The 23,451-nt window shown below is 40.1% G+C and overlaps 3 protein-coding genes and 1 pseudogene across 3 annotated transcripts; all 4 read right to left on the bottom strand.

The window, feature by feature from the left end:
* Nucleotides 1–1,523: 1,523 nt before the first annotated feature.
* On the bottom strand, nucleotides 1,524–5,124 carry LOC103474255 (extracellular calcium-sensing receptor-like). Its single transcript, XM_008425095.1, has 6 exons — nucleotides 5,056–5,124; nucleotides 4,652–4,949; nucleotides 3,779–4,570; nucleotides 3,409–3,636; nucleotides 3,153–3,276; nucleotides 1,524–2,460 (listed from the first exon to the last, which is right to left on the bottom strand). Exons 2-6 carry the CDS (start codon nucleotides 4,913–4,915, stop codon nucleotides 1,547–1,549), a joined length of 2,322 nt encoding a protein of 773 aa, XP_008423317.1. The 5' UTR covers nucleotides 4,916–4,949; nucleotides 5,056–5,124; the 3' UTR covers nucleotides 1,524–1,546.
* A 1,967-nt stretch (nucleotides 5,125–7,091) lies between these two features.
* On the bottom strand, nucleotides 7,092–10,917 carry LOC103474259 (extracellular calcium-sensing receptor-like; annotated as a pseudogene).
* A 132-nt stretch (nucleotides 10,918–11,049) lies between these two features.
* LOC108166821 (extracellular calcium-sensing receptor-like) lies at nucleotides 11,050–16,065 on the bottom strand. The gene is made up of 6 exons (XM_017308201.1): nucleotides 15,037–16,065; nucleotides 14,660–14,948; nucleotides 13,676–14,470; nucleotides 13,358–13,585; nucleotides 13,064–13,187; nucleotides 11,050–12,963 (listed from the first exon to the last, which is right to left on the bottom strand). Exons 1-6 carry the CDS (start codon nucleotides 15,252–15,254, stop codon nucleotides 12,062–12,064), a joined length of 2,556 nt encoding a protein of 851 aa, XP_017163690.1. The 5' UTR covers nucleotides 15,255–16,065; the 3' UTR covers nucleotides 11,050–12,061.
* A 67-nt stretch (nucleotides 16,066–16,132) lies between these two features.
* Nucleotides 16,133–20,298, bottom strand: LOC103474281 (extracellular calcium-sensing receptor-like). Its single transcript, XM_017308200.1, has 6 exons — nucleotides 20,048–20,298; nucleotides 19,658–19,937; nucleotides 18,649–19,455; nucleotides 18,278–18,505; nucleotides 17,530–17,653; nucleotides 16,133–17,387 (listed from the first exon to the last, which is right to left on the bottom strand). The coding sequence occupies exons 1-6, from the start codon at nucleotides 20,263–20,265 to the stop codon at nucleotides 16,477–16,479; spliced, it is 2,568 nt and encodes an 855-aa protein (XP_017163689.1). The 5' UTR covers nucleotides 20,266–20,298; the 3' UTR covers nucleotides 16,133–16,476.
* Nucleotides 20,299–23,451: the final 3,153 nt, after the last annotated feature.

Genomic DNA, 23,451 nt, shown 5'->3' on the forward strand with positions numbered 1-23,451 from the left:
AATCCGAATCTCTGGGTGCCATCCAATGAGAAGTTATGGAAGTGACACGCATAAACCAGCATTTATAAATGTAGGGGCAGGTTTTGAATAATCATAAGTTTAATTTCTGTGGGACTTACAGATAGGGGAGGGGAGGAGGGATGAGATGCTGAGCTCTCATCTTGATTTTGTACTATTTTATTTGTGTATGTAAGTCTGCTGCATTAAAAAAAAAGTCACACATTTTGCACAGTACAGGTCTGGCTAGTAGGACCTGAGAAAATGGTCATAACTTTCCTAACATCAGCAAAATATTAATGCATTTTGTACACTTCTAGTTATGCCTTACTGATATTTCAATAAATGCAACTATGTTGTTTTTTTAAGCACTTAACATCTACATTTGAAATTTTGCCAATTTTAGTCGAAGCAGCATTTGCTTTGAAAAATAAATAAATAAATAAAATACAGCACTTGGAGTGTTTTTAACAAAGCCACTATTAAAATTGTAGCTTTAACAGGACGAGACAAATTAAGATTGAATAAAAATTTGCTGGAACTTGATCAAATTAAATAGTGGATTATAAGCAAAAAAAAAAATCTGGAGACAATTAAACTGATCTTGATAACTGCTGACGTGCTAGTTGGAGCATCGTATCATGATCTATTGCCCTTTAAACTTTACTCCTCACAATTATTCATAGATGAACAAGAACCAGTTTAAAAACCAGAAATTTGGTTTAGGATGTTCAGATGATTAACTTTTACGTGAAATGATGTAACTTCCAACTCGTTTGAACTCGGTTAGTTTCTCTTGCACGTCAATGATATCAACAAAGGTAAATCTTGTAATTATTAATTTTATTATTATTTTTAATTCTTGTTTTTTACTTGCAGTATACTTAAATAAAAATAAAATAATGTGAAGCCGCAGACATTTACCTTGAGAGGAATGTTAATACATTTCCTATAGGATTCTGGCAAACCGTTTTTTGATTACCCAGGTAAGGAGAAGATGGACCCAGATTGTATTTGGGTTCATGGAGGCCCACATGCTGCGTACATAACGGTACGGTCAGATAGAGGAAGAAACACTTTGAGAATCTCTTCATTCTCAGCTGTTGACTCAGGCTGACTGATACGCTGAGCCACTGTACCTTCACATCTTAGAGGTTGGAGTTATTTGACCTTGTTCATTTGGAGATTTTCCCAAAGTGCAGATACAGAGTTTGCTAGCTTATTCTAGAAAGGCCTTGGAATCTTCCAGAATGAGCTGGAGGGTGTTGATGGAGAGACAGGTTTCCATCTGGATCTGTTGTCATTGCAAACTGATCTCTGATAAGTGGGAAACACTGAATAAATGATCTAGTTATTAAAGAGGGATTATGTAGCATCACTATTCATTCAATTTTTCTTACACAACAGAACATACACATGAATTTAAGAATAGCTTTTATTTTTTTTATATTATTATATAAGTTAAAGCCCATACTTACTTATATTAAGACTTTGTTGATGATAGAAGGCTAAATATGCACAAATTTACATTGTTAGAAAGATTTACTCTTCAGAACGTCTTTGGTGGCCCTTTCCCCATCATATTCTTTTTTGTATTTTTCTCTGGTTTCAGTAACATGATATAGCATTTTGGGATAAAAATACAAATTAACAGCCCAAAAGTGGAGGCGAGTATAGCAAAGATTTCTACAGCGACACTGAAATTTCCAGGAGAGCTGACGTACGCTGGGATGAAAGTGATCCACACYGCGCAGAATATCAACATACTGAAGGTTATGAATTTGGCTTCGTTGAAATTATCAGGCAACTTCCGAGCTAAAAAAGCAAAAACAAAACACAAGACGGCAAGAAGTCCTATGTAACCRAGGACGGACCAGAAACCCACAGCAGAGCCCAGGGCGCACTCCAGGATGATTTTTTCTTTMAATTCCTTAAAATTCTTAGATGGAAACGGAGGAGAGATGCTTAACCAGAGGATGCAGATGATCACTTGTACRAAAGTAAATGCCAGAACGCTCAGCCTCTGCTGTGTAGGCCCAAACCATTTCATCACGTTTCTCCCTGGAAGTGTAGCTTTGAACGCCATTAAAACCACCATGGTTTTCCCCAGAACACAAGAGAGGCAGAGCACGAAGGTGATGCCGAAGGCCGTGTGCCGCAGCATGCAGGACCACTTGGAGGGCTGGCCGATAAACGTCAGAGAGCAGAGGAAACACAGAGTCAGAGAGAAGAGCAGCAGGAAGCTCAGCTCAGAGTTGTTGGCTCTGACAAGAGGAGTTTTTCTGTTTCTGTAGAAAATGATTGTCACAATAGCTGTTACACATGTCCCAAATAAAGCCGCGGTGGTGAGGAGTATACCCATAATTTCATCGTATGATAAAAATACAGCTTCCTTCTTGATGCAAGCATCTCTTCTCTCGTTTGACCAGCATTCAGAGGGGCATCTCAGACAGGTGAAGGCATCTGCAAAACATGATATTAGTCTTAGAGAATATATAGTTTATATATATAGATGCCAAAATTTATCAGATCAGTGAAAGGAAGAAGCGATGAGAAAGTTGTTTTTCTAAAGTGTCTTAATCCTGAAAGTCTTGAGAACAGGGGAAGGATAAAAAAAATGTACTTTGAAAACTATTTAATGTCATAAAAAATACACATTTCTATCAAGTAAACTCTGAAAAAAATTTCTACCAACAGATGTTTTGCAATTTGTTGCAAAAAATCCAGAGAGCAATTTTTATGACATTCAAAACATTCCTTGATGACAAAATGTTTACATCTGTCTTGTAATAATCTTTGCTTCCAAATGTTTTTGCGTTTGTCATGTTCTAATTCAAGCCTGCAGCATGTGTCTCCTAAATGTCACATCGTCTTGAAGCGATAGTTGTTTTCTTTTGAGGCTGCTTTAATAGGCCAAATTGAACCAAATTGAATATGTTCAAATTAAACTGAGCCCGGTGAAATAACACAAACCCACACTTTTGAGAATAATATAAAAAGAAAAAAAACAACAACTTTTAAGCAGCATTTCAGCAGAAACTATTCAGATTCAAATTTATTCATGTCCCAAACAGACAATCGATGTTACAGAGTGTATAAAAACTAACAAACTGTGACAAAAAAAAGGACCAATATTGTGTTAAAATGTTCTATACCTGTAACGTTGCTAATTTCTCCTTCTGCACATCTTATGCAGTCRTGGCAGCAGACGGGTTTTCCTTTCTGGAGAACCTTGCGGGTTCCTGGGGGACATTTCTCACTGCACACCGACACAGGGATCTGCAGAAGCAAAAGCGTCAGAAATGAAAGGATTCACTGATTCATTTTCCAAAAACTTTAAAATAACAAAGGAGTAACAAATATTTATTATGTCAGTTACAAACATGCATTACCATTTAGAGTTGTTTGTACCTGATTTGAGCCCTGTGACCACAGTATTGACCTGTTTAGCAGTTTTAGCTGTTCATCAAATGGTAACGACGCATCATAAACACCAACTATGACAAAGTCCAACGTGTTGTTTTCTCTCGGTTGCCAGTTTATAACTTCATACTTTGCAGCTGGATCTCCATTCTCGTTAAAGTAAACCTCTTCTCCCTCCTTTGTCTCAAAGTGAATCTTTTGAATGTGCTGCAGAATCTAAGGAAAATAGTTGTTTTATTGCATAACTCAAAGGATAACTATAACACATGCACACTCTTTAGTACACTTCTCTGCATTCTTTCTCTTTGCTCTTTCGGATGTATCTACATGGAAAAACCCAGACATTATACATGCTCACCGTGAATGGGTCAAGCTGCACGTTGTTGTTGCAGGTTTTATCACATCCGAGAATTTCATGCAGAGCGTGAGCCACTGCATACACTCCCTTATAGACATTGTTAAAAATGGGCATGAGGGACATGTCAGTGAAGCTGTTCTCCACTCCAGTCAGATCCTCATGTCCGGTACATTCTCTGTAATTTTCATCCGATTTCTCCTGCTTGAACTTGCAGCTAAACAACGTCTCCCAGAACTCTTTGTACAAGTCGTTATTTAAAGACCTGAGTGGCCTCACGTCAAACATGAACTCTCTGAGACCGCTCACGTGAGCTTTAGGGACGGAAACGCCGATCGCTCCGTCCAGGATGTGATTTTTATCTGCTGCTGCAAACTGAGAATCAGAGATCCACCCTTCACTTCCCACCCACTGGTACCCGGTCATGTTGTGGTTTGACAACTCGTGTATCAGCACGTCCATGTCCAAGTGTGCGACGAAGGCTATAATCACCTTTGAGGTCGACGTCTTTATAGTGTTGATCACCTTTTGCATTTTTTCTACTGAATCCGTTCTGAAGAAAGAAACTGAATACTCCAGGCAGATGCCCAGCTGCTCTGCAGTTTCTGTGAATGCAGCGATGCCGTTATTGCCATAATCATCATCGCTTCGGACGGCTCCGACCCAAGTCCAGGAGAAATGTTTGACCAGATGAGCCAGAGCTCTGCTCTGGTAGTAGTCACTGGGTACGGTTCTTAGAAAGGAAGGATATTTGGTTTTATCACTGAGACAGGCACATGTGGCAAAGTGGCTGATCTAAAAAAAAAAAAGACAAAATATGGATCATAATAATATTTCTATCTTAAATGTAATTTTAATTGTGCAAGTTTAACATACCAGTGGTATGTGAAACGGTCCAATGAGAGTCGATATTGCAGTGCTGGGAGAGGAAGAAGTTTCCCCCACTATAGCCTGAACTTGAACAGGTTTGGTACACGGAGTGTCAGAGTTTGAAGACACGCTTTCGTTGCGATTGTTCAAGGCAAGCGCAACTTTGATGCTTCTGGGAATGGAACCACAAGTGTCATATATGCTGTATCCAAGAGAAACACCCGGCAGTAGGTCCGTCCTGTTATTTATCTCCTCAATGGCAAAGAGCATGGTCTGGGCAAACTGGACTTCTCTGAAATTTATACTTGATTCAAATGACAATAAGAATTGTTATTTTTTCTGATATAGTGATAATATTGCATATGAAGCATCCACTTACATGATAACAGAATTTAGAAGATATAATTTACCTGATGCATTGCAGTGACAACGGCTTCTGTTCATAGGTGTTCTCTATGTTCTTCCAGCTGCTGTGAAAGTAGAAGATTCCCCCCAGCTTTATGTCACCATCCCTGTGCAGCTGAGGGATCTCAGAATCTCCTAGCTGCCTACATGATGGCTCCTCAGTCTGAGAGAAAGACACAGATAACAGCAGCTGTAAAAACACACATCCCAACTCAGGCCAGCTGTGCATGAACGTCATGTCCGCAGAAGCCAAGTCACCAAGCAGCATTTCAAAAACCGTCGGGCAAACTAATACTTGGAAAAGGTATTTTATGAATTCTGGATCAGCTCATATATGAGGGACAGCGACATGTTATCTCTGTGGGACTACAAGGCGGAGAAAGGGGAGGAGGAATGTTAACGGGTTTGGGTTCTCAGATTGAATACATGTAATTAGGGAAGACAATTTTTCTTCTGAAAATGTATTCATAACAGATGTCATTTTAATCCTGCAAAGTTTAAAATAATGTATTAGCTAACCAATAACATTTTCACAAACATTTGTTGTTTCCACATTCAATAATAGTAAAAGTGATAAATAAAAAAAATCTTTTGTAGTTGTAGGGACATAGTTGTCTCTACGTCATAGAAAACCATCTGGTCACTTTTGTTTTGGAATATCACTCATCACACAGTGCTTTTTTTTTCTTTTAGTTTTTTGTGTTTGTTTCTCATAGTGTTGTGTGTAACCTCTTCAGATCCTCAAACTCTACCTTGAAAAAAACGGATGTGGGAATGACATTGGTATTGCTGTCAATTTTGTTGGAAGGCTTTAATTTTAAGCAAAACTTTAAAGGGACTCAGGTAGAGCACTGGGATTTTGTAAAAAAAAAAAAAAGTTAACTTTAAAGGGGATTTTTTTTTCTTTTTTAGCAATCCAGTCACATTCTCCCAATTATTACTTTAAAAAGCCTGTTCCTTTTCAGATAAACTCCAAGTGCTGCTGCTTTGGGTCTTCTGCTCCAGTCCTTGAGGACCAGCGTCCTGAAACTTTATGTGTCTCTGCTTCAACACACCTGAGTAAAATAATCAGATTAGCAGGAATTTGGAGACCTTGGCTGTGTCCACTGAGGTCTTTCAGTCATTTGATTCAGATGTTGGACCAGAGACACTTTTAAAAGTTGCAGGACACAGTTGAAGACATCGGCTCTCTCCTGAACACAGGGACAATGTTTCGCTTAATCTAAGCACCTTGCCATGTGAATGATGAATGGACTTAATCTACATGGCATTGTTCAAGTGACATCATACAATTAAACTGCTTTACACAAGAGCCACATTCACCCAATCGCACTTACAAATGTGAGCACCAAAATGCAGATTGGTTGGGTTTAGTGAATTTCCCAGGTTCACATTGACATGTGGCAGGATGAAGATGGAACTGAATGTACAAACTTTGTATCTCTAGACGACTTCCAACTGAGACTCAGTTGTCCTCACGTCCCCAATCGTCCAGCCTGAGTTCAGCTAGGATAGGTTAAAGCCTCCAGCTGGACTCCAGGTAGCTGCGGTGGCTATCAATGCCACCATGTACCAGAGCCTGTCTTCTATCAGGAGCCCGAGACAGGTTAACGGAGAACAACCAGCAATCAAAACAGCGTGAGTGGGAAGTAAAATGAAAACTAGTTTCCTTTATGATCAACATTAAAACCAATTAACCTTCAGCATCCATGAACAGCTGAATTAGCAGAATGGTGACAGTAGCTCAGGCAGTAAGAGTTTATTTTGTCACCGGTGCGCTGGTGATTTGAACCCACAGTCCACTCAGGTCATTGTGTCCTTGGGCAAGGCTCTTCACTCACCTCACCTGCTGCTGGTGGTCAGAGAATCTGGTGGTGGTCACTGTATGACAGCTTTCTCTCAGTCTGCCCCAGGACAGCTGTGGCTATATATGTGTGTGTGCGTGTGTGTGTGTGCGTGTGTGTATGTGTGTGCTGTGACACAAAAAGCCACACTACAAGTTTGTCTGCTTTAATTTAGTCAAGCTTTTATTAGTGACAAGACAAGCTGGGATACATGTTAATGCACAGAAATTGTAAAAACTTTATCCTTTTTTCGTTTAGAGTTCCTTGCATATCAAAATGCTGTGTTCAATTTTTATTTACCAAAGTAACATTTTCATCAGAGAAATTCAGCGAGATTTGTAGAGTTAACTACTATAATTTATACAATGTATTTCTCGATTTATTACTTTTGTTTTAATGAGATACAAACAGAAGTGCCGATAAAATTGTTCACACATACAATTGTTAAACTCAGATTGACTTTTCTGGTTGGAGTTTCAAATTCACAGGCGTAACAAATACTGCCGATTCTTAATGTACCAGGGCACACCGTTAGTTTGAACAGTTTTAACATGAATATTTTAACAATTGTATGATTTTATTTTTACTTTTTTTTGTTAGAACACACATCTTAAAGGGCTTTCAGTGTGCCTTTATTCATCAAATGTTTCTTTGTATTGTTTTGGGGTTTAAATAAAATGATGTAACACTTAGGCAAAAAAATACAGAGCAGCATCCCATAACTTGAAGCCAGAATAGCAAATATCTCCACGGCCACACTGAATTTCCCAGGAGAGCTGACATAAGCTGGGATGAAAGTGACCCACACGGCGCAGAATATCAGCATGCTGAAAGTGATAAACCTAGCTTCATTGAAATTGTCAGGAAGCTTTCTGGCTAAGAATGCCAATCCAAAGCACAACATGGCTAAAACCCCGATATATCCCATTATGGCCCAGAAGCCCAGAGGTGATCCAAGTGCACACTCCAGTATGATCTTCTCGCTGTAATATTGAGTGTTTTTGAATGGATGGGGAGGGCTGACTGTTAGCCATATTATACAAATCAAAACCTGTACAAGTGTGAGAGCTAAGACACTGACTCTCTGCTGTGGAGGGCCAAACCATTTCGTCACTTTGCTGCCAGGAACGGTAGCCCGAAAGGCCAACAGAACCACCGTTGTTTTCCCCAGAATACAGGACACACAGAGGACAAAGGTGATGCCAAAAGCTGTGTGGCGCAGCATGCAGGACCAATCGGAGGGCCGGCCGATGAAGGTCAGAGAACACAGAAAGCACAAACCCAAGGAGAACAGCAGCAGGAAGCTCAGCTCAGAGTTGTTGGCTCGGACAATGGGCGTGTGTCTTTGGCAGAAAAATACCAGGCTTACAGCCACTGTTGAGATTGCACCAAGGAGCGACAAGGTGACCAAAGTTATACCCATTAGCTCTGTGAAGGTGAGGAACTCAACCGATTTTAAGTGACATTGGTTCCTCTCTTCACTGGACTTGTACTCATCAGGGCATTTTTCACATTTCACAGCATCTGAAAGGATAAATACATCTAAGCTGTACAGAGAACACATCTTCAGGTAGACCAGTAAAGTGCTGGCAGCGATTTTACCCAACAGAAACACAATGAGGACCAGAGTAAAGGCTACAAATCCCGCCGCCTCACTTGTGCCATTGCTGAACTCCCCCTCCGCACAGACGATGCAGTCAAAGCAGCAGACGGGTTTGCCTTTAATGAACGCCCGACGAGTGCCAGGCAAACAGCTGCTGCTGCAGATAGACGTCGGTACCTGATTTACAGAGATGATATTTAAAGCTGAAACGGTGTAAAAACAAACCCCGCATTGAACAGAGAGTCTAAATTGACTCACATCGTAACTTTCTCCTGCCCAGATGGCTCTCACTCCAGCGTCCATCTCAAATTGCCGACCTTCAGGTCTGGAGGCATCATAATAACCAATCGTTTCAAACTGTATGTACCCTGTCTCATCCCGTTGCCAGTTTACCAGAGCGTAACGTGCGACGGGGTCACCGAACTCATCGAAGAAAACATTTTCACCAGTTTTACTGGTAAAGTTCACCTGCATTAGGTAGTGCAACACCTACAGGGGGGGGGGGAAAGTGAGTTTCTTATGATTACCACATCATTGCTGTTTGGATTCAAGCACATTGTTGTTTTTGTTCATGTTTACCTGCCATGGTTGAAATTTGTGCCTGTCAGCACAAGTATTGTTCTCAAAGGGCCCGTCTCCATCTTTGCAATTAAACAGCATGCTCAAAGCATGAGCAACAGCGTATGTAGCTTTGTAGACATTATTCAACAGGCTGGCATCTGAAACATCAGTAAATCGCGTCTTTACATCCCGCACACTCTCTGCGCCGCTGCAGGCTGTAACACGATCCTGTGGGTAAATCCCAGGTTTTGGTGACAGGGTGCAGTCAAAGAGCGTTTCCCACAACTCAACAAGTCCCTGATTTCCCGATGCGGTGGACGGTCTGCTGTTGGTGAGGAACTCCTGCAGCCCAGGGATGTGAGCGTTCAGCGCTGCAAAGCCCACGGCCCCCTGAACCACGGCGTAGTTCGCCGGAGAGGCAAAGTAACGATACGTGATCCAGCCTTCGCTTCCCACCCACTGCAGGCCTGTCACGTTCTGGGCGTGAAGCTCTTTCATGAGTACATCAAGATCTGTTGCATCTGCAAAAGCAACTATGACCTTTGAGGTGGATTTTATGATAATGTCCACGACTTGTAGGAATGACTTCCTGGGGTCGGTTCGGTAAATGGCGACTGAATACTCGACGCACACGCCTTCCTTTGTTGCTGCTTCCAAGAAGCTGGCCATGCCACCGTTTCCGTAGTCGTTGTTAGTTCGGATCGCTCCCACCCAAGTCCAGCCAAAGTATTTCACAAGCTTTGCCAGCGCTTTGCTCTGATGAATGTCACTCGGTATGGTTCGAAAGAAGGACGGGTAGATTCTCCTGTCGCTGAGACATGCGCAAGTGGCCGAATGACTGATCTGAAAAGAAGAGTAGAAAATTAAAATCGCATCATTCCTTCCAGTGAGTCAGAATGCATGAGTGCCACTCACCACAGGCACACTGAAGGGACCCAGCGTACGTGCTATGCCTATTGTAGAGGTGGAAGTCGTGTCCCCAATGACAGCATACATGCTGGAGAGGTTGCTGCACAACCCTTCCCTGTCTTCATATGGATTCATGAGATTCAGCGATGACCTGATAGACAGAGGTATGCTTGGGCAGGAGTCAAAGATCCTATAACCGAGTGACACATCTGGCAGCAGTTCAGTGCTGTTGTTAATTTCATCTATCGCAAACATCATGGTGTACGCAAACTGAAGCTCACCTATTTCCAACCTATATAAAAAAAAAAAAAGACATGAAAATTACATGATGACAAAAGATTCATCCTTAACCTATAACTGTCTTACCCTTTACATTGGATTGCTCCCGGGTTGATTGTGAGCGCTGGACTAACTGTGACCGGGTTCTGGTGGAAGGAGAAAATGCCTCCGATGATGATATCTCCCTCCTTAGAAAACTGAGACAGTTCTTTTGTCCCGTATATTTGACATGAAGGGTTTTCCCCGCTTACATCCACGAGACAAAAAAGTAACAGGCCCACAATAAGCAGCATAATTCCTCACTTGAGTACTTAGCACACAAGTCCTAAGTGACAGGAAAGGTAGAGTCTGACTGTCTTATAGGAGCGCATCAAACCCCAGCAGGGCTGATTCTGAATATTTTCATCGTCCCCACCAATCGCGTTGCTTGTTTTGTCCCTGATAGGGAAGCAGACCTTTAAGTCCTATGCGCTCTCCTGCAAATACTTCTTTAAATTGGTTTTTATCATAAAAACATACTTTTAACGATACAACTGGATGCTTGAACACATTCTTTCAAAAAATGTTGCCAATGATTTTCAGAGGCCACAATCTCTCTCATTCGTTTTTCTGTGGTTTCTGCAAAAAAACAGCAATTTTTTTAGGCAACATAAACTGCTAAAATGTCTCACCTGGTCAATGTTTAGATGTATTTTTTTAATATATATTATATTATATATTTTTCTGGACACAGACATGTACAGTCTTTAATAATTTGTCTGTGCTACATGCTAGCATTGTTTTTTTTGCAGTTAACTGAAGAAACAATTATACGTTAACTCAGTTTTATTATAACATTTTACTTTTTTTATTATTCTTTTTTGACACTTTGCTTTGGATGACTTAAAATTAGTTTTCTTGCTCCTCTCTTCCAGGCAGCTGGGGATGTCAGAGGAAATGTCATTGTAAAAGGTGATAAAGAGGAAGTAGACGTTTAAGACTGAGAAATTAGTGTGAACAGCTAACAGCTTTAGCTTTGCAAAACATCACAATAAAACAGAGTGTTTCTTTTTTTCTTCTTTAAAACTTCTCCACCAGACGCAGCCAAAGAGTCACAGCAACATGTAGTGGGACTGAGACATTTTTAACTCTTTGGTCAAGATTTCTGCTGTAAACTGGGATCGGAAAAGGACATTTCAAACACACAGATGTCTCTGATGCCGTTCACTGGTGCATACATGGAGACAAGAGCTTCAAAAGGATCACAGAGATGCTGTTCTTCTTTTTATGACTTTTTAATAAGTCAAGCAAAGAGTTTACACCCTGGAACAGGCACTGCAGATCCAAGGACCCAATAACATGAAAACTGTCGAGCCCAAACAAAACTCTGTTATTTTCAAATAAAGTTTTTCAATTAATCTGCACTTATTGTTGTGAAATTATCACACTGATTGTCCTACATCAATTCGGTTTCACTATAATTTGTATAAACTTTTAATTAACTTTTTTCCAATTAGATGTTTATTGCTGTTTACCGTACTTTACTGTTTCAACCTACACATTTTATAATATCAAGTGCTGTAATATAAAAGTACAATCCCTGGTATTAGTAATTAATGTCACATATTTTGCCATTATGGAGGCTGCTCAGTGTAGATATAGTACCACCAGATAAATCAACAAGTAATGATTAAACTAATGGTTGTGAATGTATTTTCCTCACTGAGATAAATAATTACTGAAAACTAAACACAAAGAACAAAAGAAATTATGAAAGTGTTCAGAAACTAATAACAGCTAAAACGTGGACTATATTGTCACTGTACTTTGCTTTGTCTAAAGCTTGTCTCGTCCCATCAAGTGTTTTTTAGTATTCCTCTCAGGTTTCAGTAGTAAAATATAACATTTTGGTGCAAAAATACAAAAAAGTAAACCAAAGCTTGAGGCTAGAATTGCAAATATCTCCACAGCTACAGTAAACTTTCCAGGAGAGCTGACATAAGCTGGGATGAATGTGAGCCAGACGGCACTAAATATCAGCATGCTGAAGGTTATGAATTTAGCTTCATTGAAGTTATCAGGTAACTTCCGGCCTAAAAAAGCTAAGATAAAGCACAGCAGRGCCAGAAATCCKAYATAYSCCAWCACARCCCAAAAYGCCACAGSTGAWCCKARRWWACACTCTAGRATWATCTTTTCACTGGCGTAAACTGTATTCTTGTGTGGAAACGGTGGAGCGAAAACTAACCATACCACACAAATAAACACTTGGATTAAAGTACACCCAATGACGCTTGTTCTCTGAAGCGGAGCTGAACACTGGGGAAATGTGTTTGCTGGTCTTTTAGCTTTGAAGGCCATCACCACGGTGATCGTTTTAGCAAGAATACACGAGATGCACAGAGCAAAGGCTACGCCAAAAGCCGTGTGACGCAGCATGCAGGACCACTCAGTGGGCCGGCCGATGAAGGCCAGAGAGCAGAGGAAACACAGAGTCAGGGAGAAGAGGAGCAGGAAGCTCAGCTCTGAATTACTGGCTTTGACGAGCGGTGTGTGCCGAAACCGGAAAAACACACACAAGACCACGAGCGTTAAACTGGCTCCGCACAGCGAGAAGGCAGTGAGGAGGGCCCCCATGGTCTCTCCATATGACAGGAACTCAATCACCTTTGGGACACATTTGCTGTGGTCGACATTCGACCAGTACTCCGACGGACACTGTGTGCACTCTGCAGAATCTGATCAGGAAAAATAAAAACCGGAATGGGTTCGGTGCATTCACAGTATGAATCAGGAGAAGAGTTTCACTTGTTTCACTCACTACATTTCTTCACTCACTGTTGGTGTTGCTGATCTCTCCAGCAGCACATGGGACACAGGAGAAGCAGCAGATTGGTTTGCCTTTAATGATTGCTTTCCGGAAACCTGGCGAGCAGTTCTCACTGCAGACAGACAGCGGCCTCTGAAACATCAGATCGATTCAGCAATCAGTTCCCAAAGATATATGAGCTATGTAAATTAACAGATTTTAAATAATTTTTCCAAAAGTAACTACTTTTTATCTCATCGTACCGTCTTACAATTGTTTCATTTCACAAAGTTTAAAATTCAGAAATACTCATTTGTTTCTACCTCCACAGAATGTGTGGCCCAGGTGATGTTTACTCCATTCATGGTCAGCTGGTTTCCATCTGGATGTGAAGCGTCGTACTTTCCAACTGTTGTGAACACAACGTCTCCTGCTGGACTTCTCTGCCAGTTCACAAGCTCATAAATTGCTGCAGGGTCTCCGTTTTCATCAAAATACACGTTCTCTCCTGACTCAACAGTAAAATTAATGTCCTGGAGATACTTCACAACCTAGCAATGTTAGAAAGGGGTTAATAAGCACAATCTTCCATGTATTTTAAAACAAAAGACATTTATTTTAAATATTACATGAATTTTAACCTGTCTTGGCTCTGGCTGGCTTCTTAATTTGCAATTTTCGCCACCTGGCTTACATTTCAACATGCTATGCAAGGCGTGAGCAACGGCATACACAGCCTTGTACACGTTGTTGGATATCCTGAGCTCCGACACGTCTGTGAAAGCGTTGTATACATCTCGAAGGCTTTCGGAACCAGAACATAATTTTGTGTCAGGTGTACTGGACTGGAAACTGCACCCAAATGTTGTTTCCCAGAACTCTCTCAGCAAATTGCTCTCAGGTTCCTGACTTGGGTTCACCTGTAAAAGAAAATCTTGCAGGCCTGTGATTTTTGCCTTTCTTATTGCAAAGCCCAGCGATCCGCTTAGTATGCCAGAGTACCTTTTCTCAGCCAAATGAGCTGATGTGATCCAGGATTCACTGCCGACCCATTGCAACTCAGTCAGGTTTTGACTCAAAGCTTCCTCCAGCAGAACATCCATCTCATCGTAAGCCAGGAAAGCAACCAAAACACCCGCTGTGCCTCTGCGGATCACTCTGACAACCCTCTCGACGTTCTCTCTGGAGCCAATCCTGGAGATGGACTCAGAGTACTCGACGCAAATCCCCTCCTGACTTGCGGCTTCAATAAAAGTCGCCATCCCGTTGTTACCGTAGTCGTTATCACTTCTGACTGCCCCGATCCACGTCCAGCCAAAGTGCTTCACCAGTTTGGCCAGCGCTCTGCTCTGATAGTAGTCACTGGGAATGGTTCTGAAAAAGGAGGGGTACTCCTTTCTGTTACTGAGGCAAGCACATGTCGCAAAGTGGCTGATCTATTGGAAAAGAGAGTGACACAAAAACATGAGCGTGTTCAGAGATGCTTTCTCGCTTGCGATATTGTTACATGTATTTGCTAGACCTGCGGATGTTCTCGAATATGTGAAATCTAGTTTATTTCATAAGTTAATCATGAACTCTCTTGAGTTGAGTCCCACTGATACTAAATAAGCATAAGCATTTACCACTGGTATGTGGAAAATCCCTGAAATTTGTAACATCACGATGGTCGTAGAAGACTCAGAGGTTCCAACTACGGCCTGAACGGACGACTGGCCGGAGCAGTTTCTTTCAATACTCCTTCCCTCCCCGTTCATCAAGCCCATTCCTGCACGCGTCGTAGGCAACGTGGAAGCGCAGCTGTCGAATATCTTATAACCAAGTGAGACGTTAGGCAGTAGAGAGCTGCTGTTGTTAATTTCCTCAATGGCAAACACCATCGTTTGAGCAAAACGGAATTCCCTCAAGTTAATTCTGGGGGAAAAGACATGTTGAAGTTTATGCATTTCGTCAGAGTTCAAAGAGCTGGTTAAAACAAGAGCAAGAATCAGCACAGCAGTACCTGGAGCACATGAGAGGTTCTGGTGTCTCAGTCCAGGAGAGTAAAAGCTTTGAGATTTGGCTGTGAAGGGAAAAAGCTCCTCCTATAACAACGTCTCCCTCCTTAGACATCAGAGGAAGCTCTCGGCTCCCCAGCATTTCACAAAAAGCTGTTTCATCCTGTGCAAATCCTCCATTAATAACTACAAACATCAGAATTAGGCAGATGTTTTTCCACATGTTAAAAAAAGAAAGGAAAAGACACAACCTAGAATCACTTTCTCTTCGATTCACTGAAACGTTGCTTCTCTATGAGGCTGTGCTTTATACCTCTGGGGGAGATGACGAACGACTAAGGTCCTCTAATCCAATCAGAGAGACGATGATGCAAGCAACTTTTAATTCATTTGGGGTTTTTTTAGTATTTATTATTTTTTCTACACTACTTCAAATCTATAATGTAGAAACACAGCTTTTAATCATATTTCTAAATGTATTTTATATGTTGTCTTTCAAGATCTTTTAAAATTGATGCCTTTTGCACCATTTGTATTTACTTGAATGGACCATTTTAAGAGCAATAGGTTTATACTAAGTGTGCTTGCATAGGTTGGATCTAGAGTTATATAAATGTAGGTTAAAATACAAAAGCCCACTCACCACACATTCGTCCATGTAAATGAAACTAAAACATTGGAAATATTTATTTATACATGTCTGTTAATGTGTAAATAGTTACAGAAAACACAATTTATAATACATAAAATACTTCAAACAAATTTCAGAGCAACCCCAAAATTGCATAGAAAGTCTTTTTTCTCTCTCTGGTTCAAAAACACAGAAGCTCCAATTTAGAATGAGGACAAATTAGATTCTGAGATTTCAACAACATAACTAATGTTTATGCTAATCTGTGCGTAATTCTTCAGCATTTTCCGGTGACTCGTGAACACTAACATGTCACCGTTTCTCTCAATTTAGCTTATTTTTAGTTAACAAAATGTTGTTTTCATTTTACATAAACTTTTATTTGTGCACTTATGTTGAACAAAATCCCTCCTTCCTGCTCCCACCCAAAAAAACCAACCCCATCTCCCCAGCTAAGTCCATCTGAAGCCTGGTCTGCTACCAACTGAGCAACTGTGTGGATCATATTAGAATACCAGTATGAAATTTATACAGGATTTAAATGTCAAATCGATAACTGCCCCAAACTTGTGGGATAATAATTAGCTGAATTAATTATTTAGATAATTAAATATGAGATTATTTACATTTCTTTCTGTTAGATTATACCACAGCAATACAATTAAAATATTTCATATGTATATTATGACAGCCAATAGGTGTAATGGATGCAATGCACTTAATAGGCTACAATGTTATAGTCAATTTTAGTTGTTGGTATTTAACTAAAGTTTACTAAATCAACCCTTTTGTTTGTAATACTCGAACTATTCTTTCATTGCGTTTTTGACTGATTTCGTCCCATCAAATGTTTTTTAGTATTCCTCTCAGGTTTCAGTAGTAAAATATAACATTTTGGTGCAAAAATACAAAAAAGTAAACCAAAGCTTGAGGCTAGAATTGCAAATATCTCCACAGCTACAGTAAACTTTCCAGGAGAGCTGACATAAGCTGGGATGAATGTGAGCCAGACGGCACTAAATATCAGCATGCTGAAGGTTATGAATTTAGCTTCATTGAAGTTATCAGGTAACTTCCGGCCTAAAAAAGCTAAGATAAAGCACAGCAGGGCCAGAAATCCTATATATGCCATCACAACCCAAAATGCCACAGGTGAACCGAGGAAACACTCTAGGATAATCTTTTCACTGGCGTAAACTGTATTCTTGTGTGGAAACGGCGGAGCGAAAACTAACCATACCACACAAATAAACACTTGGATTAAAGTACACCCAATGACGCTTGTTCTCTGAAGCGGAGCTGAACACTGGGGAAATGTGTTTGCTGGTCTTTTAGCTTTGAAGGCCATCACCACGGTGATCGTTTTAGCAAGAATACACGAGATGCACAGAGCAAAGGCTACGCCAAAAGCCGTGTGACGCAGCATGCAGGACCACTCAGTGGGCCGGCCGATGAAGGCCAGAGAGCAGAGGAAACACAGAGTCAGGGAGAAGAGGAGCAGGAAGCTCAGCTCTGAATTACTGGCTTTGACGAGCGGTGTGTGCCGAAACCGGAAAAACACACACAAGACCACGAGCGTTAAACTGGCTCCGCACAGCGAGAAGGCAGTGAGGAGGGCCCCCATGGTCTCTCCATATGACAGGAACTCAATCACCTTTGGGACACATTTGCTGTGGTCGACATTCGACCAGTACTCCGACGGACACTGTGAGCACCCTGCAGAATCTGATCAGAAAAAATATGAGACAAAAAAAACAGGTTGACTCTGTAAAATGCTTCATTTGAAAAGAACTAAAGGTTTTACACTGTGACCTTGGTTCTCTCGCTAAATCAAAATCTGAAAGTAGAAATACATTTCTTCACTCACTGTTGGTGTTGCTGATTTCTCCACCACCACAGGGAACACAGGAGAAGCAGCAGATGGGTTTGCCTTTGATTATCGCCTGACGGAAACCTGGCAGGCAGTTCTCACTGCAGACGGACAGAGGCCTCTGGAACAAAAGCAAAATTCAACCTGAAGTAAACATTGCTGACCTCAACTTACTTTCATATTTAGTGTTTAACCAAACATGTTGATACCTCGAGGTTTGAACATTTAACACAGGATGGGAAAGTCTATATAAGTTGTAAATTCATTTTCTTAACAATAGCTAAACTTTTTAGACAATTTTAAATATATTTTGTGTCTATTTTGTGCAATTAAAAGTTTAACAATCATTACTTCAATTTGTAATCACCAAACATCGGAGTTCCTAACTGTGATATTCTACAGAAAAATATTTGTATTATTTCATATAGTAAATGATGACACTATAAATGCAAAGTTGCACTAAAGGTTGCATTAAAAGTCCATTAAAAGTGTAAACTCTGCATTATTCGGTCAATATTGACCCTTTGAATGGAAAGTTCTATTAAAAGTTGCACTAAATACCCATTAAAGGTATCAACACTGCAATAAAAGTGTCATTATTTACCGAATGACCCGTCATGACAACAGTCGTAAACACTCATGAAGACTCCTTCATGTTCATGACAGACGATATGTCAGTCCTATGCACACCCCTTCAAATAAAGTGTTACCAAATAATCTTCAATAGTCAAAAATCGATTTCTACCTCCCAGGATTCTGCGGCCCATGTTATTTTCACATTGCTCATGGTGAACTGGTTCCAGTTTGGTTGTGAAGCGTCATACTTCCCTACAGTCGTGAACACAACGTCTCCTGCTTGGTTTCTCTGCCAGTTCACGAGCTCATAGGTTGCTGCCGGATCCCCGTTTTCATCAAAGTGCACTCGCTCCCCAGACTGTAGTGTAAAGTTTACCTTTTGTAGCTGTTCGGCAACCTGTCCACAGAGAAAAAAAGAAACAGCACACAAATTTACAAAAGAACCCCCCAAAAAAGACCTGATATTTCAACTAAATAACACAACTAAACTAAATATAACAAAACAAAAGCAGCCATTAATTTTCCAAGCTAAGCTTTCACCTGTCTATGTTCTGAATGATCTCTTAAGATGCACGAGTGAGACACCGAGTCACCGCTTGGTCCACATTTTAGCAAACCATGAAAGGCGTGAGCAACGGCATACACAGCCTTGTACACGTTGTTGGATATCCTCAGCTCTGACACGTCTGTGAAAGCGTTGTCCGCGTCCTGAAGTCTCTCAAAGCCAGAACATAATTTTGTGCCAGGTGTACCGGACCGGAAACTGCATCCAAACGTCGTTTCCCAGAACTCTCTCAGCAGGTCGCTCTGGGGTTCCTGACTTGGGTTCACCTTCAGGAGAAATTCTCGCAACCCTCTGATTTTTGCCTTTCTTATCGCAAAGCCCAGCGACCCGGTTAAAATCCCAGCGTACCTCTTCTCAGCCAAGTAATTTGCTGTGATCCAGGATTCACTGCCGACCCACTGCAACCCAGTTAAGTTTTGCGTCAGAACTTCCTCGAGCAGAACGTCCATCTCGCCCTGGGCCAGGAACGCAACCAAAACACCCGCTGTGCCTCTGCGGATCACTCTGACAACCCTCTCGACGTTCTCTCTGGAGCCAGTCCTGGAGATGGACTCAGAGTACTCGACGCAAATCCCCTCCTGACTCGCGGCTTCAATAAAAGTCGCCATCCCGTTGTTACCGTAGTCGTTATCACTTCTGACTGCCCCGACCCACGTCCAGCCAAAGTGCTTCACCAGTTTGGCCAGCGCTCTGCTCTGATAGTAGTCACTGGGAATGGTTCTGAAAAAGGAGGGATACTCCTTTCTGTTACTGAGGCAAGCACATGTCGCAAAGTGGCTGATCTATTGGAAACAAAACAGAGAAAAATCAGAAACAATAGGAAATTAAAGTAATAGATTTTGAATCAGGTTTATCTGGCATGACAAAAGCTCTGAAACTTCTAACTTAAATCTCATTTTCTTCACAACAAAACAAACAACCATAACTTCACTGAAATTGCATCTCTGAGCAGCTATTTGAGGATTTTTATTTTCACTTACTTACCATGGGTGTTTGGAAAACCCCGGAAATCTGTTGCATTGCAATTGTTGAGGAGGATTCAGAGGCTCCGATGATGGCATGAACAGAAGAACAGTTTTTCCTCCAGCTGTTTTCCTCTCCGTTCATCAGACCCATTACTGCCCGTGTTGAAGGCAGCGTTGAACCGCAACTATCAAATATCCTGTACCCAACTGAAACATTGGGAAGCAGGTCGCTGCTGTTGTTAATTTCTTCAATGGCAAATATCATTGTTTGCACAAAACGAAATTCTCTCAGATTTATCCTGAAAAAAAAGGCGGGGGGGGGGGGGGGGGAGAGAGAGAGAGAGAGAGAGAGAGAGTGTTTTACATTCATGGACATGAAATAAAATTGCAGAATAACAGTCTGCTTTACCTGGAGCATTTGAAAGGTTCTGGTGTTTCGTATTCTGAGAGAAAGGACATTGAGATTTGACTATAGATGGAAAAAGCCCCACCAATAATGATATCCCCTTCCTTTGATAAGAGAGAAACCTCTGGGCTTCCGTACATCTCACAGGTACTGTCGTTCTCCGCCTTAAAGAATCGCAGAATGACAATCAACAGTGAGATTACACAAATCCAATCACCCATCTTTCAGAAAGAGATCTGGAGTCAGTCCTGGCGACTTCTTCTATTAGTGTCAAGGTGATTTCTTTCTGTAAGAGGATGGGCTTTGTACTTATATAATGATGATGATGATGATGATGATGATGATGATGATGATGATGATGGCTGTCCTCATCAAATCAGAGAAAAGTAATGTATGTCATGATTCATTTACATTTGATTTGACATGAAATATTTGTCAGGTGCCAAATCAAGAATAGACAAGTGTAGCATTACTTGTCATAGACTTTTTTTTTTTTTTTTTTTACATATCTCACAATTTATTTAGCAATTTTTCCAAAACAACCTGTTGTGATTCAATCGTGTCTCATAGAGTCACAGTAAAAATATATTTTCAAAAGCAGCCTTTCTTTAAGAAATACATACGAATATGTTAAAACATATTTAAGGATTTTTTTTGTCTGTACTTACTGTTGCTATGTTTTTCCACTTTGCCTTAATGTTACAATCTAACATTACATTATACATTACTTTATACATTATACATTTATACATTATACATTATACATTACTTATATTATTACTTATTACTTAATTACTTACTTATTACTTACTTATATTATTACTTATTACTTAATTATTACTGTTAATTAACATTAACAGTTTTAGTCAATTGCGTTGAGTACCGGTGTGTTGTGAAATCATGGACTTTACGAGGCCATAACTCTTTTTTGTTGGCCTCCAATTCATTTTAGAAAATACAATTCAAGTTAAACAGTAAGTGTTAAGACCTTTCATCATTTCATAGACAATCTCACTTGTTTTAATTTTTAAATTCAATAAGTTCAGTTCTTCAACCTAATTGAGAAAATCATGTGTGATTATATTTGGTAATTTTCATATAATTTAGATAATTATTTCATTATTCATATTCCTGGAATATTTAAATGTTAAATTATTTTCAGTCTACCGAGAAAGCTGTTTAAATGTTAATAGGACATGCAACCCTCTACCATTTCCACCTCCCCAAATATAACAAAAGGATGTCAAAGGAGTCTTCGTTTAAAAAGTTTTAATCGTTTTCATCCACATTTTAACAGACAAAAATTATTTACACTCTTTTTCTGATGACCGAAAAATCCTTTATAATTGTTGACCAGCTTTTTAAGATGTTCCACTGATATAATTAAGATTTATTTTTTGTGGTGAATCATGTCTTTGTAAAAAGAAGTTTCAAGGCATTCTTTACAGATTATTCTCTCAACAGATTCTCAATCCGATTCATGTCAGGACTTTGTTTAGGCCACTCCAAGACACTACTATTACTTCCAGTCAGAATAATTTTTTACTTTTTTTGTAAAATGAAAACATACTTTGGCCTAATTTTGCCAGGTCTGTGGATTCTTTGTGACTTGGTGTATCTACTTTCCTCTTTTTGTAATTCTCTGTGGCTGTGAGAATGTCAGGATTATTCAGCAAAAGCAGATAGTTAGCCATCATCACTCCATGCGTGTTATTTTATATTTGACACTGGTTTTGTACAGTATTCTGATCCATTTAGGCTTTAAGGTTTATACTAAAAATATATATAACTGCTTACAGATTAATGATAATTTTTTACAAAACAGAAAGAGAGATATCATTATGATGGAGGCCCTTTAATTACAACCAGGGGTGAAAGTAAGGGGGTACGGCAGGGTACTGCGTACCCCTAAAAGATTTACTGGGGGTACGCAGTACCTGCAAGAGAGGGGAGTGGCTGTCTACTGTAAAAAATCAGTGGGGGGGGGGGTTGGGGGTGCTTGAGCACCTACCCTTTTTGCTCCTTGCCCCCAAGTGCCCTTTTGGTCAATATTTTTATTTTTTTATTTTTTGGTATTATTTCCTAAGCCCTCTTCTGACACATGAAAACATGTGCTAAAATTCTTTGCTTTTTTGTTTCTGTTTTGTATAACATAATAAGCTGGTCACCTTGTTACCTTTGACCTTTTGCCCGTGACGCATGACGCAGTTGCCTCTCCCGCAGTGAGATAAGGCAGCTAACTGTGGAGCTCAACGTAGCGAACGTTCCAGATTACAGAACAGTTTTTGGTGAATTATTAAAAAAAATGTTTTTGGTGAACAAAGTGGAGTAGACTTGCTGGTTGTCAGATGACGGAAAACATTGAACGTATCTCGTTTCTACTTCAGCTCGGAGTAGCGGTTTAAGCAGAGAGGTAATGAAATACAACAGATACTGACAGTCCTCTGCGTCTGCCTTTCTCTGAAGAACTACTGAGCAGGAGGAGACAGCCAGGTGAGGAGAAACTGTTATTATCTATCATTCAGTATTTTTATCATACAGACATTAGGCTGTTGTTGTTGTGCTATTAGCTAGCTGCTAGCTAACGACTCTACTAGCAAAGCAAACTAAAAAGCTTCTTCCCTGTATTGTTAATGAAATCAGTCATTCTTCAGTATCGCTTATGCAATAAGGGCACATCGCCCGTCCAAAACCGATTATCTCCATAATGGATATATGTCCAATCTTCTAATTTCCTTTGCTGCATAATGTACATTTCATTTATTCTAGCCTTAGGTAAATGTATCTTGAAAGAAAATAACACTTAAATAAAAGTCCAACAAGGATATTCATTTAGAATTAAAAATAACTTACCCTAAATTACCATGATATATATAATGTATGTAATAAAAGTTTGTCATTAATGAAGGGGAAAAAAACTCAACCCAGACTTTAAGTTTAGGGTCTGGTTCGCAGAGTATGAAGTTAAATTTGTTTCCTAATTTTTCAATGGGAAAAAAAAAAAAACTAACCTCAGTTAAGTAAAATAAAATTGTAATCAAAACTTTTGGAATTGTAATGATTCCTTTAAAAAAAAAGTTTAGTTTAAAATACTTTTTTTAATTAAATAACTCATTTTTACCAAACATAAACATTTATTTGCATACATCAGAAATCTTTTGTTGTGATTTTAGGCCCTGAAAACGACGTCATGTGAGAATCACAAGCAAAACTTTGAGTCACAAACAAAAACTTAGAATAGCAAGAAAAGATTTCTGAGAAGAGCAAATAAGTGTCATGTCGGTTTTAAGGTTGCGAACCCACATGCAAGAACACAGTCAGACAGAGCGAGTCAGAAACAATAATGTTTATTGAAGGATCAGGGAGCTGGTGGCGAAGCCGAATCGGCGGACCGGTTCTTCTACTGC

Source organism: Poecilia reticulata, linkage group LG13 (genome assembly GCF_000633615.1).
Source record: "Poecilia reticulata strain Guanapo linkage group LG13, Guppy_female_1.0+MT, whole genome shotgun sequence".
In the NCBI taxonomy this organism is placed as follows: Eukaryota; Metazoa; Chordata; class Actinopteri; order Cyprinodontiformes; family Poeciliidae; genus Poecilia; species Poecilia reticulata.